The 17,617-nt window shown below is 52.7% G+C and overlaps 1 protein-coding gene across 2 annotated transcripts in view; it reads left to right on the top strand.

The window, feature by feature from the left end:
- The first annotated feature begins 2,180 nt into the window (after positions 1-2,180).
- Positions 2,181-17,617, top strand: part of Prkd2 (protein kinase D2) — a 34,878-nt gene continuing 19,441 nt past the window's right edge. Inside the window, exons 1-11 of one of the 2 annotated variants that reach the window (XM_004672640.3) lie at positions 2,181-2,307; positions 2,751-3,178; positions 5,724-5,862; positions 8,478-8,609; positions 9,451-9,605; positions 9,719-9,923; positions 13,006-13,083; positions 13,162-13,315; positions 14,991-15,108; positions 15,977-16,054; positions 16,335-16,593. In XM_004672640.3, coding sequence (XP_004672697.1) covers positions 2,939-3,178; positions 5,724-5,862; positions 8,478-8,609; positions 9,451-9,605; positions 9,719-9,923; positions 13,006-13,083; positions 13,162-13,315; positions 14,991-15,108; positions 15,977-16,054; positions 16,335-16,593 — 1,558 coding nt within the window. In that variant the 5' untranslated portion in view covers positions 2,181-2,307; positions 2,751-2,938. Of the gene's footprint in view, positions 2,308-2,348; positions 2,367-2,750; positions 3,179-5,723; positions 5,863-8,477; positions 8,610-9,450; positions 9,606-9,718; positions 9,924-13,005; positions 13,084-13,161; positions 13,316-14,990; positions 15,109-15,976; positions 16,055-16,334; positions 16,594-17,617 lie in introns of those variants that run through there. The other variant, XM_045134296.1, reaches the window with a different exon arrangement.

The raw sequence follows: 17,617 nt of genomic DNA, 5'->3' as shown, positions 1-17,617 counted from the left end.
GCTGGTTACCCAGGCTGTCTGTCCAGGAGATGGGGACTTTGGAAGAGGAGTCACTACCTCTGTCTTGGCTGGGTGGTTTGGGGTGAAGGGGGGATCTGAGGAGTTGGGGTTTGTGGTAGGGTGGGGGAGCTGGGCAGATGCAAGGGGAGGGGCGGAAGTGGGAGCACAGAACCGAATCTCCGCATGCCCTTACTGTCTGTCTCCAAGCATGTCCTCCCTGGGGGCAGCACCTTGACAAGCAAATGCTGTGATGTGACAGGTCAGCTAGAGACCCCTTCCTTCCTTGCCCCACTCCTGGACTAGGAGCAGGGAGCTTAGACCTACCAGTCATATGGGTAAAATGTGGAAGACATGTAGATGCCCAACCCTTAAGGCAGACAGCCCCTCTCCATAATGGTTACTGCCTATTACTGAACGCAGGCCTTTACCTGTCCTTTTGCTGTCATCAGTCTCAGAAAGTGGCTACAGAGGATGAGAGCAAGAACTGCTGCTCACGCCCTGCAGACCGGGATTCTATCCCGCCCTCCCCCCGCCCCCCGGCCCCCAGGAGCCTGCTTTGAGGCCTCTACCTCCCCCGAGCTACCCTGCAAGGTTCTCTGTCCACTTGGGAACAGAGAGCTGTGCACATAGGTCCCAGTGCCAAGCTGGTGAACACTAGGAAGAATGAAGGTCTGTGCATGGCACACTGGGGACAAGCTGGCACTCTGCCATGCCAGTAGTGCCCACCTAGAAAGGTGCAGGTGGGCACATGGTCTTTAGGTGACACCTCAGCAATCAGGCTGTGGCATACACGTGGCCGGGCTCACCCTTGCTCCTCCAGCTCTCTCTCGCTTCCCCAGGTATGGCTTTGGGTTTTCACTCCAGCCTCAGACTTCCTTCCTCAACCCCTGCCCTCCGGATGTGGTGACAGTTGACACTGACACAGTACAGACCTCAGCTGCTTCGAACAGCCCTGAACCAGGAAGGGGGCTCTTCTTGCGCCCCCCCCCCCCGTTTTGCTGGCCTTGGATCCTTGCCAGGCATAGCCCATCTTTATGGGATGCCTTTGGATTTCAAGCCTTGGCCTTGCTTGAGGAGAGTGGGTGAGCTCAGACAAGTCACTGTTTTTGTTTGTTTGTTTTTCGAAGTAGGGTCTCTCTAGTCGAGGCTGACCTGGAATTCACTATGTAGAGTAGGGCTGGCCTCGGAACCCAGCCTACTGCAATCCATTCTCCTTACCCCTGTCTTCTGAGTGCTGGAATTAAAGACATGCACCACCATGCCCCGCAAGACTTTCTAAGGCTCCAGCTTGCTGGGCATGGTCTAAATGGTAGCCTTTATCCAATTATTATCTTGGGAGGAAGTCAGAAGTGCTCTGTTAGATGTTGGGGGTGATCACACAGGGCCCTGATATCCAGTAGTCCTCAGAGTTGGATGTCACTGAACAAGCCTGAGGTGCCACCCCTTTCTCTGCAAACTAAGTGACGGCCACATCCACTCAATTTCAGCTGCATTCCAGGTACCTGTACCCCATCTCACGATGGGGGAAACAGGCTAGCAGAGGGGATGCCCTCACAGAAAAGACACAGCCACAAGAGACGTCTATGAAGTGGTGGGGGTAACATGTCATCCCTCTCAGCATCTTCCAGCCCTTTGGTATGCCACGTGTTTGGGGGGACCAGTGGGGGAAACTGCCCTCGCTGCACCCCCTTAGTAAGCTCACTGCCCCTTGCCAAAGGTCACGAGATAGGCCTGAAGCTAAACTTTACTCCAGAGGCCTCGACTTCCCCCCCACCTGTGAAATGGGTGGGGTGTCTGGTTGGGGCGTGTCAGAAAGTTGGAGAAGGGGGAGGCCGCGGAGAGACTCTGGGAAGAGACCAGCAGAGCGGGAAAGCTAGCCGGACCTGACACCCGATTTCCGATCCTTTCCCCTGCGGTGGGCGCCGGATGCCGGCCAGCCCAGAGGGCTTCCCTTCTTAAAGGACCGAGCGCCCGCTCCTCCTAGCAGCCCTAGGGGCAAAGTCAACTTTCCGGGCTTGGGTGTGCCGGGGAAGAGAGCAGACCGTCCGCCGGCCCTTTCATCGCCTACTCTGGGGCGTTGCGATCCCCCCCCAACTCCCAGGGACAGGGCCCGCCACCCCTTCCGTCCGCAGCCACTTGACAGGCCCCGCCCCTCTCTGACGTCACGCCGGCCCGTGCGGATTGGACGGCTTCGCCCTGGCTCGGGAGACTTCCTCCTGGGCCGTCGCCGGCGACTTAAACTTTGGAGGGGGGGGAGAGCCACCCGCGCTGGGCGACCTCCCTTGCCCCCACCCCACTCCGCCTCCGGTAACGCCCCCTTCTCCGCGGCCCCCCGAGACCCAACTTTGCTCCAACTTCTGCGATCCGTGAGATTCCCTCTTTTCCACCCCGGCCCTGGGGACCCCTCTGCCCATCCCTGGGCCGGTCGGATCCCTCCCTTGGATCCCCAACTCAGACTCCTGCTTTCCACCAACCCAGCCGGGGTGGTGAAGCCTCAGGCCTCCTCTTAATGAGATCCTGGTGCTAGAACCACTGGATCCGGGGATCCCCCACACACATTCCCCTCCCAACCTCTCTCTGTCTCTCCAAGGAGCCTTTGGATCTCGGGGTCTTTGCAATCCCGATCTACCAGCTTCGCCTCTGATTTCTTGCAGTCCTTCCATCGCTGGGACACCCCTTCCCGACATAAAGCCACTACTTTTCTTCTCTCTGATCTGTGATCCACTAGATCCCTTTCTCTCACTTCCCAGGATCCCGCCATCCTAGGATTCCTCAACCTGCCAGCCTTCCCCCCGCCCTCGGATGCCTGCATTCCTGCCACCAGCTCTCCACATCTCTCGGATCTAGGACCCGGGTCCTAAGGCTCCCTCCACCCGCCCCCACCCCCCCAGTCAGCCAGCCGGATCCCGGGGTGGGCGGCGGGTCCGGGTCTGTTCCCATGGCCGCCGCCCCCTCCCATCCCGCCGGGCTCCCCGGCTCTCCCGGGCCGGGTTCTCCTCCGCTCCCCGGTGGCTTGGAGCTTCAGTCGCCGCCACCGCTACCGCCCCAGGCCCAAACCCCCGTCTCCGGGGTCTCCTTCCACATCCAGATCGGGCTAACCCGCGAGTTCGTGCTGTTGCCGGCCGCCTCGGAGCTGGCGCATGTGAAGCAACTGGCTTGTTCTATTGTGGATCAGAAGGTGAGGGCGTGGGGCACCCCTGTCCGAGGAGAGGGGCGCGGGGCAGGGAGATCTGGTGATGGGTGCCAGCAGCGTTCACCCTCAACTAGTACGTCCTCACAACATCACCGGTTTGAGAGTCTCAAGCAGGGGTGGGGTGCCCCAAAGGCCTCCCCAAATTGCGTGTCCCTACATGTTATTGTTCTGTGCCGCGGGCAGGGAGGAAGGGAGGGGCCTGCCAGGTGGAGAGTGGGGAAGGAGGGGAAGGGGGAAGCCCCAGGGTGAGGGGACCTCCGTGTCCAGGCCCATCCCTGGCCTCCCGTTCTGTGCAAACAGTGGAAACAGACGCCACACTGGCCAGTGGTGATCGGGTGACATGTGTGGGTGTGGGTTTGTGTACAAGCAGCCAGGGGCAAGCGAGGTCTCCGAACCCAATGCCGTCCTCTCCCAGGCCTGTGTGGAGGGGCCAGGCACCCCTTATGCACCCTCAGACGCTCTGGGGACTCTATCGCCTCTCCTAACCACAGTTCCCTTAGCCTATCCTTAGCACTGGATAGCAGTGGTTCCCAAGGTGGGAGTCCTGGGGTCGTGTCAAGAGGGAACCAAGTGGCTGCCAGAATCCTAAAAGGTTAAAAAGTTACAACAGGGGGCTGGAGAGATGGCTTAGCGGTTAAGGTGTTTGCCTGCAAAGCCAAAGGGCCCAGGTTCAATTCCCCAGGGCCCACGTTAGCCAGATGCACCAGGGGGCGCTCTCATCTGGAGTTCGTTTGCAGTGGCTGGAGGCCCTGGCGCGTCCATTCTCTCCTCCCTCTTTCTCTGTCAAATAAATTTTTAAAAAATAAAGTATTTTTTTAAGTGACAACAGGGCTGGGGGTGAAGCTATGTGGAAGAGGGATTTGGTAGTGTGCACAAGGCCCTGGGTTGCAGCTCCAGCCCCGGGTGGAGGTGGGTCTTAGAATATTATATTGAAATCCTTCCGCGCTAAGGTGTTCAGATATTAGTGTCCTGATTTGCCGGACTCCTACCACATAACTTTATTAGATTCCTGCTTATCTAGGTTCTTGACATATAAGACATATAGTAATAGCTGGAATCTAAAGTGCATAATTCTTTTTAATTAGTATTTTGTGTATTTATTTTATTTATTTGAGAGAGAGAAAAAGGCAGATAGAAATAATGGGCATGCCAGGGCCTTCAGCCACTGCGAAGGAACGCCAGACTCACCCCCCACCCCCACCCCCGTGCATCTGGCTTTCGTGGGTCCTGGGTAATAGAACCGGGGTCCTTAGGCTTCGCAGGCAAATGCCTTAACCGCTAAGCCATTTCTCCAGCCCTACAGTGCATAATTCTATAACGCAAGCATATAGAGATCCCAAAACATTGAAATTCTAATATTTTTCTCAGACTTCTGGAAATGAAGCCTTTGGGCTTTGGAAAAACATCAGGGTTAGACTGCGCGTGCGCACATGCATACACACACACACACACACACACACACACACACGCCTGCCACATTTTACAGACAACAAAGTTTAGTTTTCTCTCTCTCTCTTTTTTTTCTTCTAACAAACAAGTTTAGAAAGACCTGCCATGCTGGTAGGTCTATAATCCCAGAACTCAGGAGACTGGAGGTAATGAGATCGAACCCAGCCTGGGCTATATACGGAGACCCTGAGGGAGGGAGGGAACGAAAGAGGGAGGGCGGAGGGAGACAGAGGAATTAGAAGGGCCGAGGCAATACTTGGATTTCCGTGGAGGAATAGCATGTGAGGCTTTGCCCACCAACCCTGCCAAACACACCCCCCCACCAAATGACCCTTGCCCATGGGGAAACCAGATCACGGCTCATGTAAACTGTCCCGCGTAAAATTGTGCAACCGTTCAGATCCGCAACCCTCCCTCCCTGCAGCCAGAGCTGGTATATTTCCAGTTGATTTTTCTGCTCTTCCTCGGTGGCGTTCAGGTGGGCTTCGGGCCCCTTCCTGCCTGTCGCCCCACCTGCGCAGTTTCACTTTCTGTTTTACCGTGTTTCATTTCCTGCACCCCCCCCCACCCAAGCTGGGCCTCGGACACCTGGGTCTTTTGAGCATTGAGGGATCTAGCTTGGTTGAGTCTTAGCAACCCCCCTCCCCAAGGAGTCCGAAACCCAGCCATCCCCCCCCCCCACCATCGCCGCAGCTCATTCTGCTCCACTGCTGGGCCTGGAGCCAGGGATCTGGGACAATAGATCCAGGAAGGAAGGGTGGAGCGGGTAGCGGAGAGGGTGCTCGGGCACCCCTGGGAAACTCGAGGTGTCCACGCAGCTCGGAGGGAGGTGTTAACTCTTCCCCCCTCCCCAACCTCCCCGCTGGTCCAGCCACGAGACTCAGGCGACAGCTCCCACCCTCCCGGAACACCTGGGGCCGGGGCATCCTGCCCAGCTCTAGGGTTGGGAGGGGACAAGGCAGGAAGCGGTGGGCCGAGGGGGGTCTCAATTTCCGGGGGAAACTGACAGTCTCGCCCCTGGAGAGTTCCAGGCGGCAGCTGCAGGTTCCCGTCGCGAACTCCCCCCTCTCCCGCCCCTCAGTTCCCGGAGTGTGGGTTCTACGGCCTGTATGACAAAATCCTGCTCTTCAAACATGACCCCACGTCGGCCAACCTCCTCCAGCTGGTGCGATCGGCCGCTGATATCCAGGAGGGTGACCTGGTGGAGGTGGTGCTATCAGGTGAGAAGCAGTGGCCAGCCTGGGGGCAGGGACCTGGGGAGCAGGCGTGGCCTCTAGGGGAGGTGGGACGCGGGGCTGGGGGTGGGCTAAGGGAATTGAACATAGAAGAACGTGCTTTCTTAAGTTATGGTCATAGGGGCTGGGAGATGGCTCAGCGGTTACAGGCGCTCGCTTGAGGCCCAACTGGGCATGGTTGTGCATGTCTGTAGCCCCAGCAATGCAATCTGCAAGCATAGGTAGGTGCAGTGCCACAAGTTTGAAGCCAGCCATATCTACATAGGGAGTTCCAGGTCAGCCTGGGCTATAGTATTATTATACTATATATTATATACTATGTTATATTTTATATACTATACACTCCATATATAGTATATAACATATACTATATTATAATATTATTGAAAAATAAAAGAAAGAGTGGGGAGGGCTGAAGAGATGGTTCTGGTAAAAAGGCACTTGCTTGCAAAGCTTGCCAGCCCGGGTTTGATACCGCAGTACCTACGTAAAGCCAGATGCAGAGTGGCACAAGCGTCTGGAGTTCGTTTGCAGTGGCAAAAGGCTCTGGTGTGCCCATTTTGTCTGTTAGAAAATAAATAAATACTTTTTTTTTTTTTTTTTTTTGAGGTAGGGTCTCACTCTGGCTCAGGCTGACCTGGAATTCATTATGTATTCTCAGGGTGGCCTCGAACTCACAGTGTTCCTCGTACCTCTGCCTCCTGAGTGCTAGGATTAAAGGCGTGCACCACCATGCCCAGCTAAATGCAAATTTTTTAGGGCTAGAGAGATGGCTCAGTGGTTAAAGGTGCTTGTTTGCAAAACCTGAAGACCCGGGTTTGATTCCCCAGGACCCACAGAAAGCCAGATGCACAAACCAGTGCATGTGTCTGGAGTTCTTTGCAGCTGCCAGAAGCAGGAGACCCTGGTGTGCCCGTTCTCTCTCCCTGTCTTCCTTTCTCCTTACCTCTCTCTCAAAATAAATATTTTTTAAAATATATTTTATTTATTTACTTATTTGAGAGAGAAAAAGAAACAGAGGGAGAGAGAATGGGTGCACCAGGGCCTCCATTGCAAGTGAACTCCAGGCACAGGCGCCCCCTTGTGCAGTTGGCTTATGTGGGTTCTGGGGAATCGAACCTGGGTCCTTTGGCTTCACAGGCAAACGCCTTAACTGCTAAGCCATTTCTCCAGCCCCAAATAAATATTTTTTAAGCCAAGTATGTTGGCACATGCCTTTTAATACCAGCACTCAGAAGGCAGAGACAGGAGGATTGCTGTGAGTTCGAAGCCACCCTGAGACTACATAATGAATTCCAGGTCAGCCTGGACTAGAGTGAGATCCTACCTCAAAAAAATTTTCTTTTTTATAAAAGCAGGGGCTGGAGGAATGGCTTAGCGGTTAAAGCGTTTGCCTGCAAAGCCAAAGGACCCTGGTTCGATTCTCCAGGACACATGTTAGCCAGATCCACGAGGGGGCACACACATCTGGAGTTTGTTTGCAGTGGCTGGAGGCCCTGGTGCGCCCATTCCCTTACTCTCTCTCTCTCTTTCTCCCTTTCTCTGCCAATAAATAAATAAATAATTTTTTTTTAAAAAAAGCAGGGATCATTAAAATATATACCCCATAGGGCTCTTGGGAGGACTAAAATTGCAGGGGTGTTTTGTTTGTTTGTTTTATTTTGTGGTGCTTAGGCTTGAACACAGGGCCTTGCAGATGCTAGGCAAGCACTGTACTGCTAAGCTACCACCCCAGCCAAGCAGAACTGGTTTCATCTTACAAAAATGGTCTCTACCCATCAAACAACTCCCTTCACCTCAGTCCCTGCTGTAGACATGTAGGTGTTTGTTTATTTATTATTATTATTATTTAAATTTTTTATTTATTTATTTGAGAGCGACAGACACAGAGAGAAAGACAGGTAGAGGGAGAGAGAATGGGCGCGCCAGGGCTTCCAGCCACTGCAAATGAACTCCAGACGCGTGCTTCCCCTCGTGCATCTGGCTAACGTGGGACCTGGGGAACCGAGCCTCGAACCGGGGTCCTTAGGCTTCACAGGCAAGCGCTTAACCGCTAAGCCATCTCTCCAGCCCTATTTATTATTTTTTTAAGATCTATTTTTTTTATGTTTTATTTATTTGAGGCAAGAGAGAGAGGGAATGGGCGTGACAAGATCTCTAGCTACTGAAAACAAATTCCAGATGCATGCGCCACCATGTGCCCCTGGACGTGGGCCCTGGAGAATCGAACCTGGGTCCTTAGCTAAGCCATCTCTCCAGCCCGTTTTTTTTTGTTTCTGTTTTTGTTTTTTGAGGTAGGGTCTCTCCCTCGCCCAGGCTGAACTGGAACTCACCTCCTCCTAACCTCAGCCTCCCTCCCGAGTGAGCGCTGGGACTAAAGTCTTGCGCCACCGCTCCGGGCTTGGGCATGTAGGTGTTTGCTCAGTGATAGAGCTGGTAATTGAACCCAGGGACACAGTATGTAAATAAAGGATGAGGAGAGATAATAAAGTCGAGTAACTTTGAGGCCGGCGAGAAGCCCGGGAACGCCGAGCCAGTCGCGGCGTCCGCCCAGCCTTGCTCAAGCACGTCCAACTTGTTTGTTCCCTGGCTACTCGCAGCCTCGGCCACCTTCGAGGACTTCCAGATCCGCCCCCATGCCCTCACGGTGCATTCCTACCGGGCGCCTGCCTTCTGCGACCACTGCGGAGAGATGCTCTTCGGGCTGGTGCGCCAGGGTCTCAAGTGCGATGGTGAGGAGCCACGGAGCTGGGGCAGGCTGGCACGGGGGCTGGGGGGTGCCTAAGAGGTTGCAGCTTGGCAGGCAGGCCAGTTAAGAGCTCTGGGCAAACGCTTGGAAAAGAAAGACGGGCCTGAAGGAGCTAGAAGGTGGGGTTTGGTGAGAAGAGCTTGGTCCATTTAAGGAGGGGGTGGGGCACTAAGGGACTGGCCTTAGTGAGCCAGTCTAGGGCAGTGAGGCCGAGCTGGGGGAGGGGCCAGGAGCTAAAACTTGGGAAGAAGGGGTTGGGCTTGGGCCTGGGCTCAGATCTGGGGACATTAAATGGAGCTCAGAGCCAGAGGCGACGGCCTCTAGGAAGATGTCCATCAGGCTTGTGGCAATCGGGAATCACGGAGAGAAACAACCAGTAGTAGATCAGTATTTTTAAAAGGCACACACCTTTAATCCCAGTACTCGGGAGGCAGAGGTAGGAGGATCGCCATGAGTTCAAGGCCAGCCTGAGACTACAGACTGAATTCCAGGTCGGCCTGGGCTAGAGCGAGACCCTACCTCGAAAACCCAAAAGGTTTATCCGGAAGCATTGGCTTACAGGATTGCGGGCTGGCAGGGCAGCTTCAGAATCCTCCCCATGTCAGCCTGGCACGGAGGGAGGCAGAAGCTGCCACGTACAAGCTCTGTCCACAGGGACAAGTGTCCCATCCTCTCTGGGCGAGTCCTCGCTCTCTAAACCTTCAGCAGGAGCATGTATGTTAGCATGGGAGTCCCTCACCCGGCTGCCAGGGAGAGGACGGTGCCGGGTGTGCCAGGCCCGAGGAATGCAAGCTGTGTCTCTGACCGTCTGGCGCCCCCTACAGGCTGTGGGCTGAACTACCACAAACGCTGCGCCTTCAGCATCCCTAACAACTGCAGCGGGGCTCGGAAGAGGCGTCTGTCATCCACGTCCCTGGCCAGTGGTCATTCTGTGCGCCTGGGCAGCTCCGAGTCCCTGCCCTGCATGGCTGAGGAGCTGGTGAGAGGCCGGGGCTGGAAGGGGGGCTTGGATGGCTGATGGTGGGGGGGCCCCAGACATGGAATGAGGCACTCATATGTTTCTCCCCCCCCCACACACACCCTGATCTGAAGAGCCGAAGCACCGCGGAACTCCTGCCTCGCCGCCCGCCTTCTGCTTCCTTCTACACAGGCCGGCCCATTGAGCTGGACAAGATGTTGCTTTCCAAAGTCAAGGTGCCCCACACCTTCCTCATCCACAGCTACACCCGGCCCACTGTTTGCCAGGCTTGCAAGAAACTTCTCAAGGGCCTCTTTCGCCAGGGCCTGCAGTGCAAAGGTTAGTGGACCCAGCTAGGAGGACAGACAGGCCGAACCCCTAGAGGGCCACCAAATCTCAGAATCCTTCCTAGAAGCCCATAGCAATGCAGACTCATAATACATTTTGTCTTTGTTCTTGTTTTTGGAGGTGGGGTCTTGCTCTAGCCTCCCGAGTGCTGGGATTAAAGGTATGGAGCTATAAGAATTTTTAAAAAATTAAAAAAAAAACAAACATTTTATTGGGCTGGGATAATGGCCTAGTGGTTAAGATGTTTTCCTGCTAAGCCTAAGGGCCCCAGTTCGATTTCCCAGGACCCACGTTAGCCAGATGCACAAGGGGGCACACTTGTCTGGAGTTTGTTTGCAGTGGCTAGAGGCCCTGGCACACCTATTTTCTTTTTCTGCCTCTTCCCCCTCTCCCTCCCTCCCTCTCTCTCTTACAAATAAATAAAAATATATTTAAATTTATTTATTTGAGAAAGGGGGAGAGAGAAAGAGTGGGCACACCAGGGCCTCTAGCTTCTGCAAACAAAGTCCAGATATATGCACCACCTTGTGTATCTCGCTTATGTGGGTACTGGGGAATCAAACCTAGGTCCTTGGGCTTCACAGGCAAGCGCCTTAACCACTAAGCCATCTCTCCAGGCCCTCACAAGACGTTTAGCACAGAATTCTCACACTAAGAATTGGGAATCAGACCCACAGAAACATGGGATTCAGAAATTCTGGAATTTCCTACCATAGTGATGCATCTCTACAACTTGGGAGGCTGAATGAGGCAGGAGGATCAGGACTTCAAGGCCTACCTCAGCTATATTGTTCAAGGCCTGTCTGAGCTATATAAAATGCTGTCAAGAAATTTTCTGAGCCAGGTGTGGTGGTGCACGCCATTAATCCCAGCACCTGGAAGGTAGAGCTAGGAGGATCACCGTGAGTCTGAGGCCATCCTGAGACTACATAGTGAATTCCAGGTCAGCTTGGGCTAGAGTGAGACCCTTACCTTGAAAAACTAAAAGAGAAAATTGGGGGGTGGCTGGCCATGGTGGTGCACACCTTTAATTCCAGCACTTGGGAGGCAGAAGTGGGAGGATCACTGTGAGTTCGAGGCCAGCGTGGGACAACATAGTGAATGCCAGGTCAGCCTGGGCTAGAACAAGAGTCTACCTTGAAAAATTTTTTTTTCTGGGGCCTAAAGAAATGATTCAGTAGGTAAAGGGCTGGCTGTGCAAGCATGAGGGCCTGAGTTCAAATCCCAAACACACACACAAAAATACCTGGTGGTGTACACTAGTAATCCCAGCCTGTGAAGGCAGAAACAAGGAATTGCTGAAATCCTCTAGCTAGCTAATCTAGCTATACCAGTGAGCTCTAGGTTCAGTAAGAGATGCTGCCTCAAAAAAAAAAAAAAAAAAAAAAAAAGTGAAGAGGGCTGGAGAGATGGCTTAGCGGTTAAGCGCTTGCCTATGATGCCTAAGAACTCCAGTTCGAGGCTTGATTTTCCAGGACCCACGTAAGCCAGATGCACAAGTTGGCACATGCATCTGGAGTTTGTTTGCAGTGGCTGGAGGCCCTGATGTGCCCATTCTCTCTCTCTCCCTCTCCCTCTGTGCCTCTTTCTATCTCTCTGTCTGTCATTCTCAAATAAATACATTTTTTTAAAAAAGTGAAGGCTGGAGAGATTGTTCAGTGTTTAAGGCACTTGCCTGCAGAGCCTAACAACAAAGTTCAATTCCCCAATACCCACATAAAGCCAGATGCACATCTGGAATATGTTTGTAGCAGGAAATCAATAAAAAGTGTCTTTAAAAAAAAAAAAAGGCCGGGTGTGGTGGTACAAGCCTTTAATCTCAGCACTCGGGAAGCAGAGGTAGGAGGATCTCCAGGAGTTCAAGGCCACCCTGAGACTACATAGTGAATTCCAGGTCAGCCTGGGCTAGAGTGAGACCCTACCTCAGGGGGGAAAAAAAAAAAAAAAGGTAGCTGGCTAGAGAGACATGGCTTAGTGGTTAAGGTGTTTGCCTGCGAAATCTAAGGATCCAGGTTCAATTCTCCAGAACCCACATAAGCTACATGCACCAAGTGGTGCATGTGCAAGGTCACACCTGCCACAAGGTGGCGCACACGTCTAAAGTTCGATTACAGTAGATGGTGGCCCTGGTGCACCAATTCTCTCTCTCTTGCTCCCATTTAAAAAATAAAAAAGGCCAATGCACTGACACACATTTGCCACGTTTCAGTGGGAAGAAAGAAAACTTAATGATGGAATAATAAAGATTTAAAAAAAAAAAAAAAAGGTAAGCTGGAGAAATGGCTTAGTGGTTAAGCGCTTGCCTGTGAAGCCTAAGGACCCCGGTTCGAGGCTCGGTTCCCCAGGACCCACGTAAGCCAGATGCACAAGGGGGTGCATGCGTTGGAGTTCGTTTGCAATGGCTGGAGGCCCTGGCTCACCCATTCTTGCTCCATATATATCTGCCTCTTTCTCTCTCTGTCTGTAGCTCTCAAATAAATAAATAAAACAAGAAAGTAATGAAAAAGGCCAGTCTGTTGGCCTTGCATCAAAAATAAAGGGGGGGGGCTGGGTGTGGTGATTGTACACCTATAATCCCAGCACTTGGGAGGCAGGGGTAGAGGTAGGAGGACCACCATGAGTTTGAGGCCACCCTGAGGCTACATAGTGAATTCCAGGTCAGTCTGGGCTAGAGTGAGACTACCTCAAAAAAGAAAGGGTGGGGGAGTGATTGAGGAAGACACGATGTTGGCCTCTTCCTCCACATACGTGTGCGTGTGTGTGCAAAAATTCCTGGAATACCTGGACACCGTGGCACATGCCTTTAGTCCTAACACTCCGGAGGCTGAAGTAGGAGTATTACTGAGTTTGAGGCCAACCTGGGACTACAAAGTGAGTTCCAAGTCCGTCTGGACTAGAGTGAGACCATCTGGAAGTGTGCAGTGTCATAGAGCTCACCTGTAATCTCAGCACTGCGGAAGCTGTTACTTGTTACAAGTTCAAGGCCAGCCTGGGCTACATAGACCCTGTTTCATACACACATACATAACTCTTTTTTTGTTTCTCCTTCTCTCCATCCCCTGTTCCCTATCAGACTGCAAATTTAACTGCCACAAACGCTGTGCCACCCGAGTCCCTAACGACTGTCTGGGGGAGGCCCTCATCAATGGAGGTAAGACTCATGGGTCCTAAGAAGGAGGGGTTGGGGCAGGACTGGGCAGAGACGCCTCTGGTGCCCCTATCTCCACAGACGTGCCAATGGAGGAGGCTGCGGACTTCAGCGAGGCGGACAAGAGCACGTTCATGGATGAGTCAGACGACTCTGGTATCATCCCAGGCTCCCACTCGGAGAATGCCCTCCATGCCAGTGAGGAGGAGGAAGGCGAGGGAGGCAAGGCCCAGAGGTACCACTGAGCTCTCCAAGAGGCCTTTTCCCATGGCAAGACCCTCTTTCCCTATCCTGTAGGATGGAACGGGGCAGGAGAGATGGCTCAGCGGTTAAGGCGCTTGCTTGCAAAGCCTGACCATCTGGGTTGAATTCCCCAGTACCCACGTGAAGCCAGGTGCACGGAGTGGTGCATGCATCTGGAGTTGGTTTGCAATGGCTCAAGGCCCTGGTACCTCCAGATTCGTTCCCTCTCTCTCTTCCTCTCTCAAAATGAAAACAAAAGGAGAATAGGCTGAAATGATGTTACCTTATGTTAGTAAACTTCCCCAGTTCCCAAGGCAAACAGTTTTGAAGACAGTGTCTACACTAGTCTCGAACTCCTGATCCTCCTGCCTCTACCTCCTAAGTGCTAAGATTATAGGTTTGTTCCCTCCCGCCCAGTGCCGTGAAGGAGGCTTTTGAACACGAACTTCAAATTTACTTTTTCCATGATGGGAAGGTTGTGTTTTTTTCCTGTTTGGTACAAGGTCTGCTATTTAGTGCAGGCGCCATTTGCCTCATAATCCTATGCCCACCGACGAGCGTTAGGGTTCCAGGTGTTAACCACCGCGCCCAGCTAAGGAGCTTTAACAGAGGCATGCAGTAAGTTCTGCTGTTTCCCTTTTGGGGAATTTGGTAAAACACTCCAAAAGGGGTATAGTGAGAACTTCCGCCTTCCTTTTCTTTGTTTTTATTTTTCTCAATTTTTATTAATATCTTCCATGATTATAAAAAATATCCCATGGTAATACCCTCCCTCCCCCCACTTTCCCCTTTGAAATTCCATTCTCCATCATATCCCCTCCCCATCTCAATCAGTCTCTCTTTTATTTATTTATTTATTTATTTATTTATTTATTTATTTTTTTGGTTTTTTGAGCTAAGGTCTCACTCTAGCCCAGGCTGACCTGGAATTCACTATGGAGTCTCAGGGTGGCCTCGAACTCACGGCGATCCTCCTACCTCTGCCTCCCGAGTGCTGGGATTAAAGGCGTGCGCCACCACGCCCGGCTCTCTCTTTTATTTTGATGTCATGATCTTTTTCTCCTGTTATGATGGTCTTGTGTAGGTAGTGTCAGGCACTGTGAGGTCATGGATATCCAGGCCATTTTGTGTCTGGAGGAGCATGTTGTAAGGAGTCCTACCCTTCCTTTGGCTCTTACATTCTTTCTGCCACTTCTTCTGCAATGGACCCTGAGCCATGGAAGATGTGATAGAGATATTGCAGTGCCTCAACCACCCCCATCCCCAAAGTCCCCTTCCTCTCTCTATGGAATATTGGGAAACTACAGTGGGGAGATGTCCTCTCTCTTTCCTGCTTGCTTGCTTTCTTTCTTTCTTTCTTTCTTGTTCATTTATTTATTTATCTATTTGAGAGGGACAGACACAGAGAGAAAGGCACTGCAAATGAACTCCAGACGCGTGCACCCTCTTGTGCACCTGGCTAACGTGGGTCTTGTGTAGTTGAGCCTTGAACTGGGGTCCTTAGGCTTCACAGGCAAGCGCTTAACTGCTAAGCCATCTCTCCAGCCCGGAAATGTGCTTTTTCATGTGCCTGCCCAGAAAAGCCCTTCGTGTCCCGCCCCCCCGCCGGGCAGGACATAATTATCTGCATGTGACATGTGACATTTCACTCTTTCTGTCCCCTGCAGCTCCCTGGGGTATATCCCCCTGATGAGGGTGGTACAGTCTGTGCGACACACCACACGGAAATCCAGCACCACGTTGCGGGAGGGCTGGGTGGTTCATTACAGCAACAAGGACACACTGGTGAGTGGGCAGAGCTGGCTATGGGTAGGCTGGGATGGAATTAGAGAAGGGCCTGAGTTAGTGGGGGAAGGGTTTCACATGGGCTGGGCTAGAGTCAGGCGGGCCAGGCTAGAATAGTCTGAATAGGCAGAGGGTCCAATAGCCTGAGTGGATAGGCTCTAAGTGGGGTGAGGCTAGATAGGACGAAAAGCCTGAGTGGACTAGAGTTGGAAATGTGTGGGTAACCAGGAGTGGTAGGGCACACCTTTAGTCCCAGCTGAGGTAGGAGGAGGATCCCGCAGTGAGTCTGAGGCCAGCCTGAGACTAATCCCAGGACAGCCTGGGCTAGAGCAAGACCCTACCTCGAAAAAAAAAAAAAAGCCAGGCATGGTGGTGCACACCTTTAAATCCCAGCACTCGGAAGGCACAGGTAGGAGAATCGTTGTGAGTTCGAGGCCACCCTGAGACTTCATAGTGAATTCCAGGTCAGCCTGGGCTAGAGTGAAACCCTACAACAAAACATCACCAAAACAAGAGAAAGAAAGGAAGGAAGGAAAGAAAGAAAAAGAAAGGAAGGGGAAGGGAAGGGAAGGAAAAAAGAAAGGAAAGAAAAGAAAGGAAAGAAAAGAAAGGAAGGGGAAGGGAAGAGAAAGGAAAGGAAAGAGAAAGGAAGGAACAAGGAAGGAAGGAAGGTGTGGGTGGGCATGAAGGACACAGATCTAAAGTCAGGGTGAGTTGGGGGGATAGAGGCTAGAACCGATTTAGAGTGAGGTGGGATGAAGGACAGGTTGGTGATGGGTCAGGATTGGGGGCGAGGCTTGGGTGGGAAGCGCGGTGGACTGGATAGCCTCTTAGCTAGTCTCACCCCTCAACAACTGTCTCCCACCAGAGGAAGCGGCACTATTGGCGCCTGGACTGCAAATGCATCACGCTGTTCCAGAACAACACGACCAACAGATACTACAAGGTGGGTCTCAGGCCCTCAGCACACCCCATTTTTTCTGGCAGGCATCCTTCCCTTTACCCTGCACATCACACTCCCTCTCCCAGTCCATCTTCCTGCTTCCAACCCGTCCTCCAGTACTGCCCACCTGGTGGCAGCTCCGCAGCTTTCTCCGCCTTCCAGACTAGACCTGTGTCCTTTGACTGTGGCTCCTGAGTGGCCCTCTGAGCGAGCGGGGGGCCCTCTGAGCGAGCGGGGAGCCCCCAGCATCCTTCCTCACCCCAATGGTTCCCTAACTGGCCAGGAAATCCCGCTGTCCGAAATCCTGGCGGTGGAGCCAGCCCAGAACTTCAGCTTCGTTCCACCGGGCACCAACCCACACTGCTTCGAGATCGTTACAGCCAATGCCACCTACTTTGTGGGCGAGACACCTGGTGGGGCCCCCGGTGGGCCCAGTGGGCAGGGGGCCGAGGCCGCCCGGGGCTGGGAGACAGCCATCCGCCAGGCCCTGATGCCCGTCATCCTCCAAGATGCACCCAGCGCTCCCGGCCGCGCGCCCCACAGTAAGTCCCCACCTAAGGGTTCCGACGGGGTGGGGCTTGAAGGGTTTCAGAGGGTCCTGGGGAAGGGACACACCAAGAAGAAAGAAGGGTGGGAGAGATGACTCAGTGGTTAAGGCCGCTTGCCTGCAAAGCCAGATGACGTGGGTTCAATTTCCCAGTGCCCATGTAAAGCCAGATGCACACAGTGGTTCGTTTACAGTGGCTAAAGGCCCTGGCATGCCCATTCTCTCTTTCTCCTTGCAAATATAAATAAATAAACTGGGTGTGGTGGCGCACCCCTTTAGTCCCAGCACTTGGGAGGCAAAGGAAGGAGGATTGCTGTGAGTTCAAGGCGACCCTGAGACTTCATAGTGAATTCCAGGTCAGCCTGGGCTAGAGTGAGACCCTACCTGGAAGAAAACCAAAATAAGCTGGGCGTGGTGGCACACACCTTAGTCCCAACACTACGGAAGGCAGAGGTAGGAAGATTGCCATGAGTTCAAGGCCACTCTGAGACTACATAGTAAATTCCAGGTCATCCTGGGCTACAGTAAGACCCTACTTCGAAAGAAAAAAAAAAATCACCAAAACAAGTAAATAAATAATTTTTTTTAAATTTATTAGACAGAGAAACGGGGAGAGAGAGAGAGAGAGAGAGAAAGAATGGGTGCGCCAGGGCTTCCAGCCACTGCAAACAAACTCCAGATGCATGTGCCCCACGTGCATTTGGCTAATGTGGGTCCTGGAGAATTGAACCAGCGTACTTTCACTTTGCAGGCAAACACCTTAACTGTTAAGCCATCCCTCCAGCCCACCCAATAATTTTTTTTTTTTTTTTGATCCAGGCGTGGTGGCGCACGCCTTTGATCCCAGTACTTAGGAGGCAGAGGTAGGAGGATCACCATGAGTTTGAGGCCACCCTGAGACTACATAGTGAATTCCAGGTCAGTCTGGACTGGACTAGAGTGAAACCCTACCTCAAAAAAAAAAAAAAAAAAAAAAGAAAAGAAAAAGAAAAAGGAGGACAGGACTTCTGGAGAGATGG

Source organism: Jaculus jaculus, chromosome 14 (assembly GCF_020740685.1).
Source record: "Jaculus jaculus isolate mJacJac1 chromosome 14, mJacJac1.mat.Y.cur, whole genome shotgun sequence".
In the NCBI taxonomy this organism is placed as follows: Eukaryota; Metazoa; Chordata; class Mammalia; order Rodentia; family Dipodidae; genus Jaculus; species Jaculus jaculus.
Note: the sequence above shows the minus strand (reverse complement) of the source record. Positions and strands in the feature narration are given on the sequence as shown.